The following is a 25,791-nucleotide window of genomic DNA, read 5'->3' as shown; positions in this document are numbered from 1 at the left end:
AGAAGAAGAGGAAGAAAGAAGAAAATTGAGCAGTGAAAACCAAAAGTAATTCCATAAGGGTATATATCCTAGGGAAGAAAGAATTTCAGGAAGGAATCAGTGGTCAAAAACTATCAAACTCTGAAGAAGAGATTGAAATGTTTAAGAGAAAGGAATGAATTTATACCAACTGCAGAAGATGGCCGTAATTTAATTTCTAAAAGTAATACATTCAGTAATGCAACAACATTGAAGAAAGCTATTGTGAGCCAGAGTGGTTGTAATGCACTGTCCTCACTGTCCTCAAGGGATTGAGGACCAGTTGATTCCTGCTGTCACCTCAAGATCAAGCCTTGAAGCCATCCCAGCATCAGAGGACTCAAGATAATAAAGATTGCTCTTCCCCTGTATCCACATAGATGCACTTTCCTGACCGGCTTCCTTATGCTCAGCATTAGACCACCATATTGCTAAGGAAACAGGGGGATGCCAAGGAAGACTGTTGCTGAAAGCTTCTGATTTAGCACTCCAAAGTTTGGAAATCTTTGCATATGTACAAAGGCTTAAGAGGATTAACCAGGATGAAAAACTGAGGTCTGCTATTCAGCACAGGAGATTTTCCTCAAAATCTCTAACACTCACGCAGCCATGGGTTTCCACCGAACCCAGGGAACTCCTCGCACCTCGTCCTTCCTTATTCCTCTCCACAGAAACACTAACAAGGCATTTGAGGAGGGTCCTGCTTGCTACCAAGTCAGAAGAGAATGCAAATCAGATTCCTGCCAAAGATTTTGGATCATGCCTTACTGGCCAGCCATAAATTCTGTCTTCTGAAAGGAATGATATGATTCATTCTCAGCAATCTGAAGCATTCAATAATAGAGTGATTCAATCTTCAAAAATCAAAAGGCACTTCAGGTTCCCCAAAATGCCAAAGAGAAAGCACAAATTACTCACGATTTGTAATAAAAACAGTACGTTTTCATAATTTTAAGAGGCTAGAATGAGCTTTAAGAGAGCAAGATATATGCATTATGTATTTATGTAAACTGATTTGGGGGGTGGATTTTTTGCCCCCAGTTGGGTCATTTCTGTACCTTCTCATTCAGACTGTGAGATTAGCCTGATGTTCATTTACCAACGGAACATCCACCTGCCCAAGCACACCTGCTGCTCTTAGGACATAAGCTGCTAATGCAATGTTTCTTAAATGTGCACATGCATTAGAATCACCTGGAGGCCTGGCCAAAGCACAGATCACTGTGCCCCACCCACAGAGTTTCTGATTTAGGAAGTCTGGAGGGGACCCAAGAATTTACATTTGGAGCAATTTCTCATGTCAGAGGTTTCCAGACTTCCTTGGCTCCTGGTGTCCTCAAGGCCTCAGTAGATTTTGCACAGTGCCCTTCGACAGGGCTACCAGACTTTTCTGATAACTCTGTTTCTAGGCCAAAAGAAATACCTAACAGTTGCATTTATTAAGTACATAGACCGAAACACCTGGAGAAGTATTTATGTCCTAACAACTTGGCAGCTATTTTTAAAAACACCCTTAAATTGAAAGAAAAATAATATTTTATTTCATTAATAATAACCACAATTACTTAATAATGAGATGTCTGCACTGGCTGGACACTGCACAGTTTCTCAAACCTGGGAATCAGATGGGCTATTGCCAGCCTTATTTTCTGTTCCACATTGATTTTCACATAGCACCTGCTTTTTATCACAGCATCTGCCAAAAATCCAGCTAGATATGGCCTCATGGAAAGGAATGTTGTTGACAGGACCTCATGTTGAAAGCAGGAACTACTTTGGACTAGTAGTTTGCTCAGTGTCTGACAGATGTCCAGTGTTGCTTGTGAGCCTCTCAAGAATTTAAAAAATATCCCAAGCCTCCTCTGTGAGTTTGCTACAGTGCCCCAGAGTGCCCTGGTGCACATTTGGGGAACTGGGGACTCAAGCATTCCTGATGCTCGTTTGAAGACGCCACTTTGAAAACCACTGTACTAATGGCTTCAAGAGACCAGAGGAAGGAGTTTTCTGAACATTTTTACATTTTCTGTGATAATACATAAGATCCTTAAAATATTGAACAGGAAGAAATGCAGATAAAAACATACAAATTCACCACTAATGACTTTTTATTTCTATAGCAGAAGAACTGGATATGGAAGAAATCAGAGAAGGAATAAAGATATCAGAAGGAGTTGTATGCCATCATTGTTATGAACAGTTTACAAAGCAATTTTTTATAACCTTTTAAAGTCATAACGAATTAAACCTGGCAATCCCAGTGAGCTAGATAACAATTATTTTCCATGCTTTACACACAGGAAACTGATATATAAGATTAGGTGACTTGCCTCAGGCCAAAGAGAGGTAGATTTGTTGGAGGCAGAATGCTAAAATCACAGTATTTTTGCTTTCATCAAAAAAAGTTATAAGAAACTGGACTATCATTTCATAACATTAAAAAAGTCCCTCAAACTTCATAGTTAATTTTCACGAAAATCATGTAAGGTGGATGAACATTGAGTAGCACCATTTTACTAATGAGAACTCCATGGCCAGTTGTGGCCTTGTGCAAGGGGAATGTCAGTGAAGCATTTGAGAGAGCCCATGAGTGGAAGAGAGCAGATGGCATGATGAGTGTGAAGACACAGAGTTACAGGAAGAGGAAGGCTGGTGGTTACCTTTGAAAATAGCTGGGACTCTGTTCCTGTATCCTCAGGAGCATTTTCTCAAAAGAACAAAATTCAAAGTCACTTGAGGACAAAGGGGCAGAAAACTCAGCTTATGACCAGAAAAGCGGGTACCAGTCAGTAGTTCTCCATCTCGAGGGGTAGATGTTCTGCATCTGTTTGATGAACTCATTACTTCATTGGGGGCTGGAACCAAGAGGTTCAAGAGGGTCTATTCAGACACAGCCAGCCTGGCATATTTTTCTATTTGTACCTATGCTTATAAGCCACATATGTACACAGATATGATCATACATATCTTTGGCTCATCCACAGTGCCTGGGACAGTGAGGGCCTGGTGCATTTGATGCAGGATTTTTCTTGGCCCCTTCAACAGACTCATAGAAGGGGCACCCCACCTATTTGGTCTGCCATGCTCAACCCCTTGCAGGAGGGAGCACATGAGCAAGCAAGTGCAAGATCCGGCTGGCTTCTCCGGCTGCTGACACAGGAGCAACTTCTGTGCAGGGCCTGCACCCAGACCAGGTGTGTCACCTTGAGGGGAATGCAGCAACACCCAGGTAAGGATGACTGCAACCCTAAAGCCCCAGAGGGGGTGTTACAGTGCTCCTTTAGTTCTGCCATCTGCAGACTTGTATTAACAGCTCAGTTGGCCCCTTGCCTCATCGTGTGGGGTGGCTGCTCTGCCAACAAGGGCAAAGGGCTGGTGTTACAGCCTTTCTGGGTACCCGCACTTGACGGGTCCTGAGCTCTTGTCCAGCATCCAAGACGAAGGAGATCATGTGAACAACTGAAGGATGGTGAAGGCAGAGAATTTTTATTGAGCGCTGAAAATGGCTCTGGGTGGAGAGGAGAACTGGAGAAGGGACAGGAAGGGCAGGTTGTGTTCCCTGAAGTCAGGTTGTCCCTCTCCCTGCAGTCAGGCTGTCGTCTCCTCTGATGACTGAGTCTGGGGTCTTTATAAGCACAGGATGGGGAGTGCATACTGATTGGTTTGTGAGTATGCAAAAAAGGTTAAAGCGAAGATACCACTCAAAGGTGGGCCTGACAGTGTAGAAAACCAATTAGGAAAGGGTAGGTATATGTAAAATAGATGAAGGGTGGGGATCCATCAAAGGAAAGCACACCAAACAGGAAGACAAGTTCTCAATCCAATCCGAGGATTTAACTTGTAGCTTGACTTTCAGGCTTTAAACTCTCTTTGGCTTGGAGTTGGGGTTTCACCCAGTACCTGCCCCTATCTGCTGAGGCATTTGGCTGCCTCCTTTCGCTATCACATTGAGCAGTGCTTGATATGTTACTGAAGTGCCAGGGGTTTGGTCTAGGTCTTGCTGTTCTCAGCACAGAATGTCAATCACTGAGACAACAAGTATTGCCAGAGAAGAAGGCTTTAATCAGGTGCTGCAGCCCAGGAGAATGGGAGATTTAGTCTCAAATCCATCTCAGTAATGGACTAAAATCGGGAGGTTTATACAGGAAAACAGGGAATTAGGGAGGAACAAGGAAGCAATCATGATGAATGAGGGGTCTTGTATCTCATTGTCTGGATGTAGTGATTGAGTGAGTTTCATTCCCTTGCGTGAGGGTTGATTTCCTGAGGAAGGCACTCAGAATAGACAAGTGTAAGTTTCTAGTTTTAATTCAGAGGGTCAATTTCTATGTTTATTCAAAAACACGCAAATATCATTTCTATAGGACAATTGGGCTGGTTTCAGATACACGTCGTCAAAGTTTTTGGAGCATGACTGCAAGATTCTGGAGGAGAAGAGAAGAGATGAGAGATTATAAATTGAGTGACTGTTTTCACCTGTCCTGGGATATATAAGATTTAATACACTAACCAGTGATCTAGATGAGTAAACAGAGTACAGTAGTCAGTCCCTCTGTATCTGAGGGTTCTTCCCCACTTGTGAGTCAACAAATCCCAGATAAAAATATTTGAAAAAAAATTAAAAATAAAAGAATAACCATACAACAATAAAAAAATTTAAATACAAGAATTATTTACATAGCTTATTTATTTATTTATTTATTTTTGAAGACAGAGTCTTGCTCTGTCACCAAGGCTGGAGTGCAGTGGCGTGATCTTGGCTCACTGCAACCTCCACCTCCCGGGTTCAAGTGATCCTCGTGCTTCAGCCTACTAAGTAGCTGGGATTACAGGCACACACCACCATGCCCAACTAATTTTTGTATTTTTAGTATAGACAGGGTTTCACCATGTTGGCCAGGCTGGTCTCGAACTCCTGACCTAAGGTGATCCACCCATCTTGGCCTCCCAAAGTGCTTGGATTACAGGCATGAGCCACCATGCCTGGCCTATTTACATAGCATTTACATTGAAGCAAGTATTGCATGTAATCTAAAGATGATTTAAAATATATGGGGGATGTGCTCGGTTACATGCAAATACTATGCCATTTTATATCAGGGACTTGGGCATCTACAGATTTTAGAATGGGTGAGGGGAGCCTGGAACCAATCCCCTGTGGATACCAAGGGATGACCCTATATACTAAAATGACACTGAATCATGAAGCTGTTAAAATCTTTAAAGTTTCAGGTAAACCTCAGTCATCTGGAAAAGTTATGGGAATGCCCCGGACCTGCAGTCAGAAACAGAGACTGCAGTTTGTGCCCCAGCTTTCTCCCTGCTGGCCATGTGACCAAGGCCATTCTTTAACAGTTAGTTTTCTAAGATGTGGGTCTAAATAGAGCTCCAAAGTGAGATGGTAAATGTGAACGTATGCCACAAGTTTTTATTATGTTCCCTTCAACTCAAGATGATGCGCATGGCCCAAACCACAACTCCCCCAAATCTGCCCCTCCTCCAGTCCCTCATTCATAATGTAGGGTTCTCTAATGCCCTAGCCTGCAGGGCAGTGAGGCCAGCCTGAGTAAGCCCTCATGTGTGTTATAGGAGTCCCAGGACTACGAAGCACCAGAGCTCATACCCAGTCTAAAGAAAGCCACTCAGCCACCACCCATGTGCCAGGCCTGAGCCTCGTCTCCCTGGTGCCTTGTGCAATGTGTGGCACAGTGAGAGCCTGGCCCTGCTGTCCTGAAAATCTTCACCCTGTCCAGGGCCTTATGCACCGATGGCTGCCAAGTCAGCAGCTTGAGGGCCTGACCAGCCCCTCATCTCCACTCCCAGCCCATTGCCATTGAGACTGTCTTCACTGTGTCTCACCCTTGAGATAAATTTGAAGTTACAACTGTCCTTTATCACTCACTCAGGCAACTGAGGAGTGTCCTGAGATGCAGAACTTTAAGTTTTAAAACTGGGATGGTAGGTCATCCTATATATAGCCCAACTTAAACTCTATCTCCCTCTAAGCTAGTGTCCCAATCTCTCCAGTTGGAAATAAGTATTATTTTCTCTCTTCTTTATATGCCCACAACATTCTGACTATGCCCGTATCTTGGCACTTCGCAGGTATTAGAGTTCTTTCCCAAGTGTTTCTGCTTCCTTCACCAGGTTCTTAGCATCTTGCAGTTATGGTTCTTCCATCCTCCTCAGTGCCTCGCTGGCACTTTGCACATCAGGGGTACTTAAGAGTACTTTGCATAAACTGAACAAATTAATCATTCAAACATAAAATGAGTAAAGACCGACCTTACGTGTCATAATGGACTAAGTAAACAGTGTTTTAGAAGAGATAATGTGATTCTCAGATGAATCAACATGAGGATAACAGGAAATAGGCTGAGATTTCAGCAAAAGAGAATTCTTGTGCATCAGAAAGCAGCCCTTGACCGGAAAGGGTGATGAAAAAAAGTGGATATAGCTTACAAAAGAAGATGATGAAAGCTCCACTCTCAAAATCGTTCAGCAGTGTCCCAGCATTCATGAATGTTTGCTTAAAATGAAGATTTTTCTGAAATAAAGGGCTGGGCAAAGTAATGTTGGAGGCAGTGTTCAGGCAGGCCGCCTCCAGGAAACCCAGGGTGCCAGGATGAGTATTCTCCCTATTTCTACCAGAGCAGCCACGCCTCTTCTTTCTAACCAAGGTAGGATGTGCATGTACCGGCTTTTTCCTGTCCAAGTTGTGACTGTTTAGGTTTAGAAGTCAAGAGCGTGACAGTAAAACTAACTAGCTGCAGATGATGATCTTATGTTGCAGCTGAATACTTTTCCAATACAAGATTTATCTGGGGACATAAGACGCAGTGAATTACCATTTGCCATGGTCTTCACTGGAGAACGATGGCTACAATCTCCTTCTTCCCCATGTGGACTGACCATCTGCTCCCAATAATTGCAAATTCGCTTCCAGGCCTCATAAAGTCTCCCTGTGTTCTTGCTTGTCTTTGAAATGCCTCAGGCAACTGCTCTTCTCTCCAATGGAGCAGCCACAACAGCTGTGGGATTCACTAGGGTTTGTCTCTGCTCCATTTCTGGCAGCAGGCAACCACCACTAAGCCACTCTCCAAAAAAGCCTGCAAATTGTAAACCCATTAAGGTTTAACTCCTGGGTGACAACAAAGAGAGCTGCCTTTGAATGTGAGCTCTGTGTGCCTCACTGAGGCTTCTGGCACAGGGGCTTGTCCTCAGGGCCAGGGTGATGCGTAGGGAAAGTTACAAGCTTCTGAGGGAATATTTTCACAGGTTTTCCAAACAAAGGGTTCTTTCTTCCAACCCCATACAACTCTCTTCTGATTGCTAATTAACCAAAGCTAGTGAAAAACAAGCCATTTCTGTAAATAGACTAGAAGTAGTGTGTGTGTGTGGTGTGTGTGCACGCGTGCACTCGCGTGTCCATGCCTGGCATGGGTGATGTGACTTTTAATATTTTTCATCTTTGTTTGTGTTTGTTCAAGCAGACTGTGAAATGAATGAAAGTCTGTTTTGAGTTCGACAAGAGATAAAGGGATGTTACAGGGCATCTTGTCCTTCTGGTAATTTTTCCAGTGCTCACGCAGTCTTGCAGTTGTCCTGGCAAATCAAATATGTTAAGTGTTTTGCTTTAAGTTGCCTTCTTTCCTCTTAAGTTGAGAGTTACCACAGTCTTCACCATAGGGTCGGTTTTGGTCTGTGTCATCTCAGTGTTCTGGCCGTATCTCAACTGTCTTCCCCTGTTTACTTCCATGGAGTCGCTATTTAGGAAGTCCCTTTTCAGCCCATCTGCCTTGAATCACTGCATTGTTTACTTCCCCACCAAGGAGTTTTCCCTCCGTTGGTTGCATGCCTTTTAGATTGAGTATGCATTTGAAGATCTAGAAGCCCATACAGGCTGCTGGCAATTTTTATTCAGGCTGCTTCACCACTTGGTGCAGTCTTCCACCTAGTCAAAGCCTGCCAGAGTCTGCTGGCCTTTTGGAATGGTTGCTGAAGTCTTCAAAACCCTACTTCTTTTAACTTTGCTTTTGTGGTTACATATGAGTAGTTTCATAAGTTTTGCAATTTGGTTATCTTGGAGTTTTGAAACAATGTTGCATTTTGATTATTTTATCCACAATTATGATACTTACTGTGAGCTTACGTACCAATTAGATCCTTGTCTTACTCGTGTCTAATCAATATTTCTTATTTGTTTTAATTCTGGCCTTTTTGGTTATCAGACTACGTGATGGGGGAAAAAAGCTCTTCACAGGCCTCTAGTGGACATGTAGTGGAACTGCAGAAATCTTGTATTCAAGGGTGTAAAACTGTGGTGTGACCCATGTCCGAATTAGCAATCACAAACATGTTATTCACTTAGTATTTAATTTAAAGATAAATAGTATGCTTGGAAGCAAGGAAGATAGGGATACTGGTGGAATCAAACTCTTGGTTGACTAACCACAGAATATGACCAGGTTGTCCACTGTCGCCTGTTGTCCTCTGAACTGAGTTTCTTTCACTAAGGAGTCCACACAGTCTCTGTTTTATAACAGGAGCTCAATTTTAACTTCCAAAAAAAAAAAACCTGTAAATGAACTGTACTCTTAATTCATTTTTTATCAATGATTTTTATGAAGAATGCCTGATATTTTAATAGATTCATAGTTTAAATAAGAAACAATCAGTATAAATGTTTCTTCTCAAAAGAGTTGAAAATAATATGTCTCTATAAAGAAATACATGGGGGAGTAATGTGGTCCAGAGGCAACCTCAGCCTTCGCCAGAGGCTGCAATCCACCAGAATCCACTGGGGCTCCCTCCCAGCCTTCAGTGATTTTCCATGAGCACTCCATGTACTCTTCATGCTTCTGTGCCGTGCTTTTATGTTGCCTTTGCCTGAAATAACTCCTCCCTTCCACCACTTCCCCACCTGGCAAAATTCTTCATATCTTTACAAATCCAAGTCAAATGTTCTTTTTTATTTGCATCTCCCTTCCCCCACCACACAAGTTAAAAACTGCTCTGCGTTGTTTCATTTTACTATCGCACATTCAATCTATCATTATGTTCATTTGTAAAGGGCCTGTCTCTTTCTGTTGATGGGCTTTGAGCTTCTCACATGTTGTTAGGATGGTGTTGTGCTTTGCAGTATTCTCCTCATCACTTTAACCTCAGTACCTAACACAGCTCCTGGCATCTAGTAAAGACTTTTTCAATTAACTGATACTCCTTATGGTGCTTGTCCTAGGAAAAAATGGGAGTGAGGGAAGTGTGCCTCATTTTGTCTTTGGTATCTAGGTTTGCATCCAGCATCTTGCCTCCCTGTTGTTCCCCCTCCATAGTCATGTCCAAGTTAAAGTGGTCCTAGTACCCTAAATTACCTTTTTCAGGGTATTTGGAGTATAAACCTTATCTCAAATTTAAAATGAAATGCTTTGCCCTAGTGTTAAACAAGAACAGGAATTTCAAGCAATTAGGCTGATGAGAGAGTAGTTTGGGGGAATGGAATGCCTAGCTCTAAATATAGAGTTAATGACTGTCTCTTTTCCCTAAGAATTGGACTAGCTTCACTATTTGTAGAGGAAGCTTCCATGCCTCCTTTTAGATTTAACTTACAAAGTATTTTCAAGGTATTGATATGGAAAGTAGTTCTGGAACAAATTAGGTATCTGTTTAAATCCACATAGGGTTGAACTACCTGGGATCGTATTTTAACTATCTATGAGGACAGTGAGATTCTGATGAGTCCGTCACTGCCAGCAGACCTTGAACTAAGATAGAAAAGACTAACGAAGGAACTTTAAGGGAATGGCTTTATGGCTAGAGGTCTGATGTTACTTCACATTAGAGGGCTGAGCAAAGCTCGCAGGTTGTAGATGAGACCAATTCAAAGCAACTGGTCACTGAGGCATTTTGTTATGGCCATTTAAAGGTTAGGAATGAAGTTTGCTTTGCTGAAAACACTCTGTTTGGTTTTGCTTAATTTTCTCTGGGGCAGAGGTTCTTAATCTGGTGACTTCTCTTTAAAACTTCAGAAATTATAAGAACAAATGAATATACATATGCCATATGTTTAATGGAGAGAAATGTGTTAAGATCCCTAAAAATCTTTAAAAACAGTTAAGAAGTACTGTTTTAAGAGAAAGATAGATGTTTTATAGTACGAGTCAAGTTAATAGACTTTTTACCTAAACATCGCTTGGACTAGCCTGAATATTACATTTTCATATATTGTCTAATTGTCTGTTTATGAAATGTTCTTATCTGAATAATAGAAGTAAATTTGAGGCCGGGCGTGGTGGCCCATGCCTGTAATCCCAGCACTTTGGGAGGTCGAGGTGGGCAGATCACCTGAGATCAGGAGTTCAAGACCAGCCTGGCCAACGTGGTGAAACCCTGTCTCTACTAAAAATAAAAACATTAGCCAGGCGTGGCGGTGCGTGACTATAATCCCAGGTACTCAGGAGGCCAAGGCAGGAGAATCGCTTGAACTCAGGAGGTGGAGGTTGCAGTGAACCAAGATCGTGCCACTGAACTCCAGCCTGGGCGACAAAACAATATTCATCTAAAAAAAAAAAAAAAAGAACGAAATTTGAAAGCTATTGTTCAAGTATCCTAACACTTATGGCAATAGCTGGCAGTAGACTTTTACTAAAGACTTCCTGTACTTTTATGAGGCAAAAATGAAGGAATGATTAGTTAGGGCAAAAGAACAACTTATTTATAAAAGAATGAAAAAGCACAAATAAAGTTTGTCTCTAAGAAGAAACTGCTTGGAGCTTGCATTAGTTTGCTCAGGCTTCCATAACAAAATGCCATAGACTGAGTGGCTTAAACAACAGAAATTTGTTTTCTCACAATTCTGGAGGATGGAAGTCTGATATCAGTGTGCCAGCATGGTTGGGTTCTGGTGAGGGCTCTATCCCTGGCTTGCAGATGGCTGCCTTCTTGCTGTGTCCTCACATGGTGGAGGGAGGGCAAGCTCTCTGATGTCTCTTCTTATAAGGACTTAACTAACCCCATCATGAGGGCCCTACCTCATCTAACCCTAATTACCTCCAAAAGATCCCATCTTTAAGGATGCAGTCACACTGGGGATTAAGGCTTTAACATATGAATTTGAGGAGGAGACACACTTCAGTCCATATCAGAGCTTAACCCATTTGGTGCAAGTGTTACTTCAGTTATGTAGTTTTCTAAATTTGTAATTAAATGTTACCACTAGAAGAAAATCACATATTAATACGAAGAGTTGTTTTTTTTTTAATTAAGGAAAAGATTTAAAGAGCACAAAGCAGTATTTTAGGAAAAATAAAAAGTATATCAAAGATCATTGTGCCAAGGAAATGAGAAAGCTAGGTGTTTAATACCTCTACGTTTATGATACAGTGATACTTCGCTTATCCAAAATTCTGCTCTGTGGTAGCATGAGCTATACAGAAAAGACCTAAAAACAAGCAGCATAAATATTATGTACCAAAGCTCTTCTGTTTTATTCATAGGACGGTTCCTGGCATCTTTACAACTTGGTTTATTTACTCTTACTTTACACATAATCCTAACAAGCTTTGTTTCTAGGACTTTAGAGAATTAAAAAATAAAAGTTAGAAGGAAGAGGGGGACTGCAGATGTACAGATGGTGGCCAGAAGTGGTGACTGACTTGTTGATAGCAATAGAGGAGAAGAAAATAACTGTAAAAAACCAATCTGGCTCAAAGACCCTGCACAGCTGCCTGAGGTCAGGAATGGCCCTATTTCCCATGTATTTCCCAGTTTCTGGCATAGCACTTGGTATATGTTTGTTGAATGAATGAATGTTTTATTTGGTACCAGGAACATCACAGTACAGTGTCTGATATTCATAATGTTGATCTTCAGTGATTAAGAATATATTAAATTATTTATGTATATTCCATTTAGAAAGAAAGAAATATATCTATTTTTAAAATATTGTGATCCAAAAAAGTTATTTTTTTTAAGTTCAGATATTCTAATGTTATATTTGTAGGTACACACACACACACAAAATCCTGTTATCCTGAAATACCTCATTCCTGAAAAGAATGGGATGATGTAGGCAACTGTCCAACTGCTGAATCAAAGGTCAGGTAAGCCACATATCTACACAGTGGAGAAGACTTGGTTATGCTTAGAAAAGCATAGTTATGAGAGGAAAATGTACAAAGATGGTGATGTTTTACATCTCATTTGTGTTCTAGTCAATATTGCTGATGTTGTTTTCTGAAGGAACAGAGACCCATTCAAACCGGCTGAAGTACTAATGGTGGATGTAGTAGTCAATTAGCTATTGACAAAATATTCTAATGTAACTCTTTTTGGCATGTGGTGAGATTATATTTCCTCTTTGATATGAGGCATGGCTATGTGACTAGCTCTGGCTGCTGAAATTTGAGTAGAAGTGACATGAGTCACATCTAGGTAGAAGCTTTAAAAGCCAGTGTGTGACTGCTATGTTTCCTTCCTGTAACTGTGGTGAGACTGTTGAGATGAAGTCTCCAGCACCCTGTGTCCTTGAGGGAGTAATATGGGCTGAGCCCCACTGCCAACCCTTAGTGGCCACAAAGAGTGATAAGTACACTTGTGTTGTGTGAAGCTGCTGAGACTTGGGAGCTATTTGTTACTGAAGCATAATTTAGACTATCCTGACTAATACAGACTTTATTGTAAAGATACAGTACTATTCCCCAAATCTAAGACTAGGAAAGAAAATACAGCTGGAGCTTGTGGCAACTGAAATGAAATCCTAAAAAGATGAGAGCATTATCTCCATCCTATGGCTACCTGGTGTTTCCTACCTTTGTTTCTCTCCACAAGTTGTGTATTACTCTTAACTAGTCAAGCTGCTTTCTCACCCTGCACATTATCAAGTGTAACTGCTCTCTTTTCTCCCTACCAGGGATTCAAACTGTTTTGGGTCAGCCAATTCAGGTTCCCCAGAGTAGGAATCTATTGGCTCAATCAAGCCTGTATTAGGGCCTCTTGGATCAGGTGTCCTCCCCTACTGTAATCAACTGTGGTCATCACTCAGCAAACCTGTGATCTAGGGAATTCCTAAAGCCAGGGAGAATAATGGTTAATATTTAGTGATCATTTAATATGTAGTAGGCACTGTTCTAAGTGCTTACATGTGTGAACTTATTTGCTCTGGCAACCACCATATGACATAAATATTATTATTATTATTCTCATTTTATAAATGTATAAACTGAAGCACAAAGAAACTAAGTAAATTGCTCAGGGCATACTTACAAGAGCAGTAGAGGCAGGATTTGAACACAAGGCAGCGTGGCTCCAGAGCCCACACTTTTAACTACTATACATAGAATTATATATATATATATTGAGATGGAGTTTTGCTCCTGTTGCCCAGGCTGGAGTGCAGTGGCACAATCTCAGCTCACTGCAACCTCCACCTCCCAGGTTCAAGCAATTCTTCTGCCTCAGCCTCCCGAGTAGCTGGGATTACAGGCGCCCACCACCTCACCCGGCTAATTTTTGTATGTTTAGTAGAGATAGGGTTTCACTGCATTGGCCAGGCTGGTCTGGAACTCCTGACCTCAGGTGATCCACCCACCTCGGCCTCCCAGAGTGCTGGGATTACAGGCATGAGCCACCGTGCCTGGCCATAATTGTATTTTTAAGTGTATTTCACCTATACAACCAGAAGTGTCTTACATATGAGCTTCTAAAATGTCTCCAGGTTGCTTTCAGTTTTGTTTTATGACAGCAGTGTAAAAACATCATTCTCGAAGGACCAAAGTGGGACTTCTCTATAACCATGTATTGCCTGAGCTCTTGTCCTCAGATAACTCATTAACATCTTTCTCCAGACTCTCAGACCTGCCAGCACAGGCTGGGTAATCTAGGACAAGTTGGATGACTTCCACCAAAGTTGTTCAGCTGACTATCAGATCTTAACTAAATTAATAGGTGGTCTGTTTTCAGAAATGAAATTCTGCAGTGATCCTGAGTAGCAGATGGATTCCTCACCCTTCTTTTCCTTTGAAAGTTATTGTATTTACCAATCACTTAATTTATCAGCACTTCACAGGCCAGTGGTCCAACATGAAATTAATCCAGTCTTAGGAAAAGTCAGCCTGGGAACAAATAAGAATTACAGCAGTTAGTCACGAGGACATGTTTCTTCTGTTCTCTCTGTGACATTATTTGTTACAAAAAGGAATTTTGAACGTTTTGCTGGTTGCTGAACATTTCAAATGACTGAGAATCTTTAGGGCCTTGCCATTTACACATTATGTGCATAGAACATATAGCTATCTTATTTCTTCTTCATCTCTAACATAGAGGGCTGTGAAGAAAAAGAAAAATGGAAACCCAGGAGAAGTAGACATGATGTGTGTTGTAGGAAAAGGCAACAGAAGGTGCTTTGGGAAATGTTCTCTATATGCTAATATTATACATTGGATGCTTATGTAGATTGCACAGGTTCTGGAATTCAGAAGGCCCCAGAGCTTGGCTTAGTGTTCTGCTGTTGCTGTCTTGAAATTATTAATAATTTGTAAAATTGTAGCAAAATACACATAACATAAAGTTTGCCATCTCCGTCACTTTTAAGTGTACAGTGCAGTAGTGTTAAATCTATTCACATTCTTTTGCAATCAATCTCCAGATCTTTTTTCACCTTACAAAACTGAAACTCTATGCCCATTAAACAACTCTCCAATCTCCATTCCGCAACCTCTGGCACCCACCATCTGACTTTGCTTCAATGAGTTTGACTTCTCTAGGTACCTCATGCAGTGTATCTTTCTGTGACTGGTATTTTTCACTTAGCCTAATGTTCTCAAGCTTCACTCATGTTGCAGCATAGGTCAGAAGAATGCCCCCCCTTTTTGTTTTTTTTTTTTTTTTTTTTTTTGAGACGGAGTCTCGCTCTGTTGCCAGGCTGGAGTGCAGTGGTGTGATCTCGGCTCACTGCAACCTCTACCTCCCGGGTTCAAGCAATTCTCCTGTCTCAGCCTCCTGAGTAGCTGGGACTGCAGGTGTGCACCACCACACCCAGCTAATTTTTGTATTTTTAGTTGAGACAGGGTTTCACCATGTTGGCCAGGATGGTCTCAATCTCTTGACCTTGTGATCTGCCTGCCTTGGCGCCCCAAAGTGCTGGGATTACAGGTGGGAGCCACCGCACCCAGCCTAATGCGCTTGCTTTTTAAAGCTGAGTAATATTTCATTGTATGTATATACCACATTTTTTTATCCATTCATCTGATGGGTACTTGGGTTGCTTCTACCTTTTGGGTATTGAGAATAATGCTGCTATGAATGTGAATGTACAAATATCTCTTTGAGACAGAAGTTATCAATAATTTTTTGGCAAGAGGCCTGTGTTTTCATTTTGCACTGGGATCCACAAGTCTTATAGCCAGTCCTGCATGGAGGAATGGGACGAGAGTGAGCTGGAGACCCAAGGAGTAGCTGAGTTGGCCGAACAGAGGAACAGGAGGAGGGATCCACTCAGATGATCAGCAGGAACCCAACTCAGAGGGAAGAGGGGGATGCATGTCAAAGTAAGACTGATGCTTTTGCGCTACTGTCAGTTTGCAGTTCTCATAAGTTGCAAAAGTTTATGATGATATTAGTCTGCTTTAAAAAGCAAGGAAATGTTTACCGTGCTACAACATGGGTGAACCTTGAGGACATTATACTAAGTGAAATAAGCCAATCACAAATGGACAAACACATGAGGCACCTAGAGAAGTCAAACTCATAGAGACAGAAAATCCAACAGTGGTTTCCAGGGGCTGGCGAATAGGGAAAGGGGGAGTTGTTGTTCAGTGGATACAGAGTTTCAGTTTTGCAAGATGAAAAAGTTCTGGAGATTGGTTGCATAAATATACATTTAATGCTACTGAAATGTACACTTTAAAATTGTTAACATGGTACAATTTTTGTTAGGTTTATTTCACCAAAATTTTTTTTTTAAGTTGATGACAAGTGTTTTCATTTCAGTAGTCCATCTACTACTGAATACTCTTCCAGGGCTTATCTATATGGATATGGGGGTAAGTTAACTATTGTAATGAATGTAAGGACTATTGTGAACTCCTCTAACTGCTCCAACGATATTCAGTAAATCTCTCATCTGTTCTTGCAGTTCTCTATAACTTTGTATCCCTCCATTCATTTTATAGAAAGCAAACATTTTCTGTTAATATAAACATGCTATTCTTTTGTTGTTCTGAATTATGGAAACAATTAATGACACAGTGTAATCCATTAGAATCAGAACCTGGATGACTTTCAGTCATTTGTTTTCTAGAGATATCAAATATTAAATGCAGCCTTTATTTTATTTATTTATTTGTTTATTTTTTGAGATGGAATCTTGCTCTGTCGCCCAGGCTGGAGTGTAGTGGCACAATCTTGGCTCACTGCAACCTCCGCCTCCCAGGTTCAAGCAATTCTTCTGCCTCAGCCTCCCAAGTGGCTGGGACTATAGGCACCCGCCACCACACCTGGCTAATTTTTTTGTATTTTTAGTAGAGACGAGGTTTCACTATGTTGGCCAGTCTGGTCTCGAACTCCTGACCTCATGATCTGCCTGCCTCAGCCTCCCAAAGTGCTGGGATTATAGGCGTGAGCCACCACGCCTGGCCTAAATGCAGTCATTTTTATAAGGGATCATCTTCACCCTTATAGCTAATATTCATCGTCTACAACCAGCTGATACTCATTCTCTAGAATCTAAAAGAATAAATAATTAGAGTTATTTCCATGAATTTCAGATGAATGTGTTTCATGACCCTGAGGAAATTCGTTCCCTTATTATTGTGTAAAGTTTGCTAGCCATTCAGTTTGCTATATCAGCTCGTTTTCACGTGTGTTCTCCATTTGTATGATTCAGGTGTTTTATATTTGAATGCCTATTATGTGCCAGCAGTGCTCTACCCACTGAAGATATATCAATGTCCAAAACAGAAAAACATCCCTGCCTCATCAAGTTTTTAATCCGGGAAAAGACAGGCATTAAAGCCTAAAAGTGAGCAACCAGTGTGAAGATGAAATGTGCTGTGAAAGAAAAAAGTTAAAGCAAGAACAGGTGTCTGATTGTAACTTTTTGATAAGGTGCTGTGGGTATATCATGGAAAAGCGTTCCTCTACCCATCAGTATTTCAGTCTGGAATCTGCAGTTGTCTATTTTTATACTTTTCTTCTCTTTTCTTCTTTCTTTCTTTCTTTCTTTTTTTTTGTTTGTTTTTAGAGACAGGATTTTGCTTTGTCGCCCATGGTGGAGTACAGTGGCGTGATCATAGCTCACTGCAACCTCGAACTCCTGGGCTCAAGATCCTCCTGCCTCGGCCTCCCAAGTAGCTAGGACTACAGGCATGCACCACCGTGCCCAGGGGTCTTGCTATGTTATCCATGCTGGACTCAAACTCCTGGCCTCAAGTGATCCTCCCGCCTCTGCATCCCAAAGTGTTAGGATTACAGCTGTGAGCCACTGCACCTGACCTATTTTTTTTTTTTTTTTTTTTTGAGATGGAGTCTCACTCTGTCGCCCAGGCTGGAGTGCAGTGGTGCAATCTCAGCTCACTGCAAGCTCCGCCTCCTGCATCCGACCTATTTTTATACTTGTTTCATTTTGCACTGGGATCCACAAATCATGTAACCAGTCCTGCATGGGGGAGCAGGATGAGAGTCAGCTGGAGCTCTAAGGAGGCACTGAGATGGTCAAGCAGAGGAGCAGCAAGAGGGGTTCCCTCAGGATCAGCAGGAACCCAACTCAAAGGGAAGAAAGGGACACACATCAAAGAAAGATTGGTGTCTTTGCAGTACTTTTCCCTGCTCTGCAGTCATGCCCTGGAACTGTGGCGTACTGCATGGTGACCGTCTCCCTCAGTCCATGGAAAGTTACTTTTATTTATTTATTCTGAGATTTATCCACCCCTTAGCATCTTACATAGTACTCTGTAATTGTATTTCACAATAGATATAGTAAACACGATTGTTATATTTTTAAAATTAGAAAGGGAAGACGCCCTGTAGATTTCCAGGGCCCTTATTTGTAGAGTCATCCAAGTTCTAGGTTTACCTTTAGGTTCTCGTTTAGAAGAAATAATCTTACAGGTATTCTCTGTTTTTTCAGTGCCATGTTGTTCAGCATAACCAAGCATAGAATGATGTGACCTAATTCCTATTTATCACAGAGTATCCTTCCCTGTCTTTTTAATATCAAAATCTTAATGCTGAGTTTCACGAATATGTAAACTACTATCTGTTCTTCACAGACAACTGAATGAAAGATATGTTACAATAATGCCACCTGAATTTATATAGTACTCTGCTGTGTTAAGGTATGGCAGCATTTCTTATAATGTTCTATTTAACAAGGAGGTTAAACAGGTTCCTATGAGTCAGACAAATGAAGTGAAATAGGCATCATAATGTAGGAATAGTGTGGGCTTTGGAATTACATGCTTTGGAGTGAGAACTAGATTTGAATACTGTCGTACCAGACCCCTGTTCACTTCAGTAGAGATGGCACCAGGTTCAACAGGCTGAAGGAGAGACTCAAGAGTCAGCAAATGAGACATAGGGTTTATTGAGAAGAACTTACATGCAGAGTGTTCCAGTAGTGGCAGGCTGGACAGGAGCACTGAGACCACCCTCAGAAAGCATGCGATTTATGTACCATTTTCACTTACCCTTCACCTGGAAACCTTCACTTAACCCAAAACAAAGGGTCTGACTCCCCAGGACAGCCCACATTCCATGGGACAGGCCATGGGCTCAGATGTTCCTCATAGATAAGGAATGAATCTCTGGTTGGCCACTCCTGGATTCCTTAGCTTGGAACTCTGAACACGCATTCCTCTTAAACCATAGGGTAACTCTCAGGGTGTTGCTCAAGCTAAGCTGTTGCTGGCAGGTATGTTTGCCATACAGTAAAAAGTTGGCTACTTCCGTGTAACTTTTGACACCATTGAAATCTATGAGCTTTTGTTTTCTCCTCTGTAAAGTGGAATAAAATGAGATGTGTGTGAATTTGTGTGTGTGTGTGTGTATGTGTGTGTAATATAGTCTGCTCCAAGCTTTGCCATGAAGTAGACACTCAGTAAATGTTCATTTCCCTTGTCTTTCTCTTTTAAAATAAATCACTCGCCTGATTTACCTGTCCTGCTAGACTGAGGGCTTCCTGCTGGAAAGAACCGTGCTTTGTTTATCCTTGCCCCAGCAGAGACTCTGGGCTTGTAGTTTTTTCAGTAAAGCTGCATTTAAAAAACAATTTTAAGCTTAACTTTTAAAATATTTTTCATGAAGGTGTTTATTTCTGGCTTGGTGCATTCTTCCCAGAAGGGGCATCACTCTCCTCCCTTGCTCTGTTGGAGGTTTTATCTTGTATCTTCTTGTTTTGGAAGGGCTTTCTGATGCCAGCCCAGTGAGCTCAGGCAGCGCTAAGTGGAGAAGGCCAGGCTGCATGGTCCTCCTTGACCTGAGAAAATCTAAGGCCCCCTTCCCCTGTGTGCTTGCACCACACGTGCAGTCAGACATCACAGCAGCCACTCTGGCTTCCTGCCCATGAAATAAATGCTCTCAGTCTGACATTGCTCAGTCTGACAAGAGACATATTTGACAGGAGCAGGTTGGATGGAGAGGGTTTTGAAGAGGCCAAGCAGTGGAGGTGAAAGGCAGGAGGCAAGAGGTGCTCACACCATGGAGTCACAAGGGTGGGGCAGCCTCCTCACTCATCCCCAAGTGGCATGTCAGTACTTAGTTGGCACATGCCATCAAAAACAATGAGCTGCAAGAGTAGAAATGTCTTTCAAATTTCATGTCCTGTGGGCTATGATAGGTGTCATATGGTGTCATGCCAGATCCCTATTGACTCCAGTAGGGATAGTACCATGTCCAGAGGCCAAAGAAGAGACCTGGAGCCAGCCAACGAGACATAGGGTTTATTGGGGGGACTTACATATGGGGCAGTCCAGTGATAGCAGACCACACAGGAAGACCATTACTGTTTATAAAAAGCATGCAGTTATATAGCATTTTTACTTAGCACCCTCCACCTAGCAACCTCCATTTAACCCAAAACCAAAGGCCTTGATTCCCTGTATGGCCTGTGTTCCAAGGGATGGGCCAGGGATTCGAATGTCCCTCATGGATAAGAAGTGAAACTCCAGGTTGGCCAGTCTCAGATTCCTTAGCTTGGGACTCCAAACACACATTCTTCTTAGACAATGCAGTCATTCTCAGGGCATGCTTCAGTTATGGTTGTCAGGTGCCTCTCCTATACATATGGTCAAATGTCACCAACAATATATTTATTTAAATTTTTTATTGCCATAGGTTTTTGGAGAATAGGCGGTGTTTGGTTACATGAGCAAGTTCCTTAGTGGTGATTTGTGAGATTTTGGTGCACCTGTCACCCTAGCAGTATACACTGAACCCAATTTGCAGTCTTTTATCCCTCACCTCCTTCCCACCCTTTCCCCCAGAGTCCCCAAAGTCCATTGTGTCATTCTTATGCCTTTGCATCCTCATAGCTCAGCTCCCACTTATAAGTAAGAATATACGATGTTTGGTTTTCCATTCCTGAGTTACTTCACTTAGATTAATAGTCTCTAATCCCACCCAGGTTGCTGTGAATGCCATTAATTCATTCCTTTTATGGATGAGTAGTATTCTATCGTGTATATATATATACCACAGTTTCTTTATCCACTCATTGATTGATGGGCATTTGGGTTGGTTCCACATTTTTGCAATTGCGAATTTTGCTGCTATAAACATGCATATGCAAGTATCTTTTTCGTATAATGACTTCTTTTCCTCTCGGTAGATACCCAGTAGTGGGATTGCTGGGTCAAATGGCAGTTCTACTTTTAGTTCTTTAAAGAATCTCCACACTGTTTTCCAGAGTGGTTGTGTTAGTTTACATTCCCACCAGCAGCATAAAAGTGTTCCCTTTTCATCGCATCCACGCCAACATCTATTTATTTTTTATTTTTTTTATTATGGCCATTGTTGCAAGAGTAAGGTGGAATCACGTTGTGGTTTTAAGATTTGCATTCCCTGATCATTAGTGATGTTGAGCATTTTTGTATATGTTTGTTGGCCATTTGTATATCTTCTTTTGAGAATTGTCTATTCATGTCTTTAGCCCACTTTTTGGTGGGATTGTTTATTTTTTCTTGCTAACTTGTTTGAATTTGTTGTAGATTCTGGACATTAGCCCTTTGTCAGATGTATAGATTGTGAAGATTTTCTTCCATTCTGATACCAACCATACTTTTGATCACAAAAAGTTTCCTGTTCTATCTATGGTTTTCAAATGGCCTGCACTCAAATACTTCAGGGAAATGATACTCTGCCTTCCTTTTAAGACGCCTAGAAAATGAGATTTCTCTGCTTGTTCTAGTCCCCACTCCAGTAACTCTTCAGTCACATTTAAGCCATGAAGCAGCCACATCACCAGGTGATAGAAGTGACCTTGAATATGATGAGCATTATTATGTCTGAACATCCTGGATCCAAACTCTGAACTACATCATAATCAAAAGAACAGAGTAAAAAAAGTTTTTAGTGTAAAAAATAAGTCATTTGCTATATTACATAGTGAAAGAATGTTTATAGGTTATGAGGGGATGCTGTTTGGAGAGTTACCAGAGGTTGAAATAGGAGATAGATCTTCACTGTTTTTGCTCTGTTTTGTAGAAGTAAAGCACTTGTTAGCCTTTGAGGGTTAAGACCGGCTGGGCAGAGCAGAGCCCAAGCTGCAAGGATGGGGACTTCAGCATGACTCCAACAAGGCAGAAACATGTCTGCAGATGAAACCTCAGGTCTTGTAAGGAAGAATCCTTATGTGAAAGCAAGATCCCACCAGTCAGAGACTAGCAGGCTCAGTGAGAGGTGCTTATTTCCACACACCCCCCTCCCCACAGTACTCATTCTATTCCTGAATGTTCTGATGCACTTACCTCTAAGCTGGGCAAAGCATTTTCTTGTTCCCTAAATAAATAATTTTGCAAGGAGCAACAGTCTATGTGTCTGAGGGGAAAAACTACAGTAGAACCTAATGCTTCCAAAGGACTTAAACAAGATTCTGTTTCCCTGGAAACCAAGTCCTTTCCTGCTGGTTGTACACATTTTTTGCAGGAGCACCTGTGAAAGGAGATCAGTAGCATCTGAATCTCTTGTCAGTGATGGCCCCCTTGAAACTCACAATGTCTGTGGTGTTTTGAAGCACATTCTGGTTGTTTTAGAAACTCATACACTGCACAGCACTGGGAATATTTGGTTTTAGCTACCATTACAGGGGATGTGTGTGTGTGTGTGTGTGTGTGTGTGTATGTGCGCATCTGTGTGTGTCTGCATGTGTGTGTGTATCTGCGTGCGTGTGTTTGTGTGTAAGGTGATGGAAAAGAAAATCTGGGATTTATTAAAAGCTAAGGTCTTTAATAAGTTCTGAAGTCACTGAAAGGTTGTGGAGCTGGCAGATGCACTTATCACTCGGCGCGGATGTTCCTGCATTTGGATTACTGGGAGCATTATAGTAGAGCAGCTAATCTTTTGTGGCCAGTGCTGCTTGCCTGTGTTGATAAGTGTGATTAACAACTTTAAAAGTCAAATACGTTAGCAAATGCCTTATAGCTGCCAGGAATGCTTGTGGCCACCCACGCTTTGCAGCAAAATGAGAAGTCAGTCTCAGGAGCTTAGGATTCCTAGACTTTTTAGATAAGTATGCCTCCAAGTTTGGTTTTTAAGTTTATTTCAACCCAATCATGCAAAGTTATTGTTAGAAAGCAGTTGGATATAAAACCAAAAAATGAAGAATGTGCTTTTTGTTTGTGAGGTTTAAAGAGATGATGCTCATTACACTTTCAGAATCCTCTTTAAGTCTGCTTTCTCCTTAAATTTCAAAGTGAACTTTAAAAGAGATGCTAGATTTTTAAAATATTTCATCACACAGTCGCTTGTGATGCGAACCCCGAATGAAAGTGAAAACTCTGGTGTATATATGATTTTGGTGAGGCCGGGAGAGGTGAAGTAATCTTCAAAATAGTGGAAGAAATCCAGCTTAGAAAGTGATCAGCCTGCCTTGCCATGTGACCTGGGGCTTTGTTCTTTCCAAACTGCAGCTTCCTTGTTGATGCCCATTAGCATCTTAATTAAAGCAGGCCCTGTGCTAAGTATTATACCAAGGATTTCTGGATTTCTCTGCCCAGGATTAAAGATACCACCATTGAAAATTTAAAGTATAAGCTTTGATATACAGGTCAAAGGTTAGTAGACAGTTGGGGTGAAAGGACAAGATAAGCACAGAATTAGGGTAATCAATCCTGAAGAACAGCAGTGCCAGTTGCAAGAAGCAAATCCAATCTTGTCTTGCCATGAGCACAATGCATGAAATTGGCTTGCCCCAGCAGGTAGTTTATGCTTTCTGCCTCACTGTTGACTTTCCCTGGTCTGCGGCTGTTGAATGCCAGAACTTCACATACTTTCTCTACCTCGAGAGAGCCAGAGTAGGTTCCATTCCTTGGCAACAGAAACAAAGAGCAGACTCTCTGGAACATCAGACTTGTAGGAAAGATGCTGATGTGATGGAGATTTTGTTTATCCCTTATGTCCTTCTAACCCTGTCTTGTAAACATAGTTAATTTTGTACTACATGATTTTGTTTTCTGTTTTCAGTACGACTCCCCAGTGCACGGTTGACTCTTTGCCGACAAGATTTTTTTTCTCCCCCATTTCTCTCCCTCTCCTTTTGGGTAATATAAGCCAGAGTGTATAACTCTTAGAGTTTTACAAATATTGAAATAGAAATCCTACATGTGCAGTGAAATGTCCACAGAGATAAGGCATTGCCGGCATTTTCAAACTGTACCTGATGTGGAATGAAATTCTTAGCATTGGAATTTTATGTACCCAGCTGGCATTACTGTTACAGTTCATTGTCAGAGCCCTCATGTTACAGATGTACTGTCTGATTTTTCTTACGGAATCTTTTTGGATAAAGGGAGTTCAAAAAATCAGGGTCAATAACTCAACTAGCAAGTACATTGCCTTGATTTGCTTCAAAACAAGAACGTAGCAGAGATAAGGGGTAGGTTGCCTTGATCTAAAAACATGAGGGTTTGACAAAACTTTCCTTTTTAAACAATACTTGCTAACAAAAAGGTGAAAATGTGTCATTTTATAAGGAAAGGTAACTTTTTTCTCAGAAAAAGAAAGGCAATTTAATAATAGCAGAAATTAGATGACAGATTGTCATACCTGTTTAGGAATGTAAAATTCTGGAAAGGGTTTTGCGAAGAGATTGTTTTTCAAACACACTATAAACATGAGTTTCTTTGGTTCTCCACATTACCTGGAATGCTTGCGAGTGAAATTGAGTTGGAGGCGTATGTAGTAGCCTGAGAACCTGAGAACCTCAAGTTGCGACTTGAAAATAGGCTCCATGACCCTAGAGACTGGAAAGTCCCAGAGTCCTCCTCATGCACATCTGCACCTGCCCACACCTGCCTGCAGGACCCCTGAGGATTAATACATGTCGCTGCTCATGTAGGCTCTGGGTGCCAGTGTGCCCAAGCAACTCAGTGTCCAAATCTGAAAGGTTGACATTTCTATTGCTGTAAATAAGAATAATTCAACAGTAGAAAGTGGCTTTATTTTCTGCTTAAAATGGGAGTAGAAAACAAGGCAGGCATGCTCTGGCTATCTGCATATGCTAAAGGAACAGTTGGTCACGAAGTAAGACACTTAAATTCTACTTAATAAATGTTTTCATTTATGAGTTTGTGCGGGTTCACTCACCCATCTTTTCTACCACACTGCTCGGGATGTAAAGCTATTGGAGAGGTACAGAGGGACAAATCTGTCAGCTTCAGGGGGACAGGTGAGCCACCCCAAAAGGCATGCTTCTGAGTGGTGCTGGTTCCTTGGTCTGGTCCCCTGAAACCACACTTTTGACTACAATAGTCACTGGGGTTCCACTGAGCTAATTTGTTATTAGCTTTCTTATTTGTTTATTTGAAAATCTCCAAGACATATTGTCCAATGAACAGAGTAAGTCTGAGAATAATACATATATTATGATTCTGTTTCAGTGAAAAACAATTCTTATGGGTGTATAACATGGGTATATATTGTATAGACATATGTGTATATTTTACATACATAAGATATGTGTATGAATATGTGTCATACACACACACACACACACACACACACACACACACACACACACACACAGTCAGCTCTCTCTGTCCATGGATTCCAAATCTGTAGATTCAACCGGGAATTGAAAAATAAAAATATGTTATTTTAAAAATTGCGTCTATATTGAACATGTACAGACTTCTTTCCCTTGTCATTATTCCCTCAACAATACACAGTAGAACAACTGTGTACATAGCATTTACATTGTACTAGGTATTATAAGTAATTTAGTGATGATTTAAGGTATACAGGAGGATGTATGTAGGTTAAACGCAAATACTATCCCACTTTGAATCAGGGACTTGAGAATCTGTGGATTTTGATATCTGTGGGGATCCTGGAACCAATCGCCCTTGGTGTCTGATATCACAGATATCAAAACCCACATATATAACAAGTGTGTTATATATGCATAACAAGTTTGGAAGGATACACACCAAACTGTTAATAGTGACTACTTCCAAGGAGACAAGTGAAATTAGAAGTTAGGAATAAAAATGGGCTTTTACTTTTTTAGGCTATGCTTCTGCATTATTTAAATATTTTCAATGAGCATTATTTGGTATCATTAAAATA

The 25,791-nt window shown here is 41.2% G+C and overlaps 1 protein-coding gene across 5 annotated transcripts in view; it reads left to right on the top strand.

Annotated features, from left to right (window-relative positions):
* STARD13 (StAR related lipid transfer domain containing 13) overlaps positions 1-25,791 on the top strand; it is a 572,996-nt gene that overhangs the window by 438,516 nt on the left and 108,689 nt on the right. The window contains exon 1 of one of the 5 annotated variants that reach the window (XM_063697259.1): positions 6,123-6,695. The exons of the other annotated variants lie outside the window; for them this stretch is intronic. Coding sequence (XP_063553329.1) covers positions 6,641-6,695 — 55 coding nt within the window. The 5' untranslated portion in view covers positions 6,123-6,640. Of the gene's footprint in view, positions 1-6,122; positions 6,696-25,791 lie in introns of those variants that run through there. 5 annotated transcript variants of the gene reach the window in all.

This window comes from Gorilla gorilla, chromosome 14, assembly GCF_029281585.2.
Source record: "Gorilla gorilla gorilla isolate KB3781 chromosome 14, NHGRI_mGorGor1-v2.1_pri, whole genome shotgun sequence".
In the NCBI taxonomy this organism is placed as follows: Eukaryota; Metazoa; Chordata; class Mammalia; order Primates; family Hominidae; genus Gorilla; species Gorilla gorilla.
This window is presented reverse-complemented; position numbering and strand designations above follow the sequence as displayed.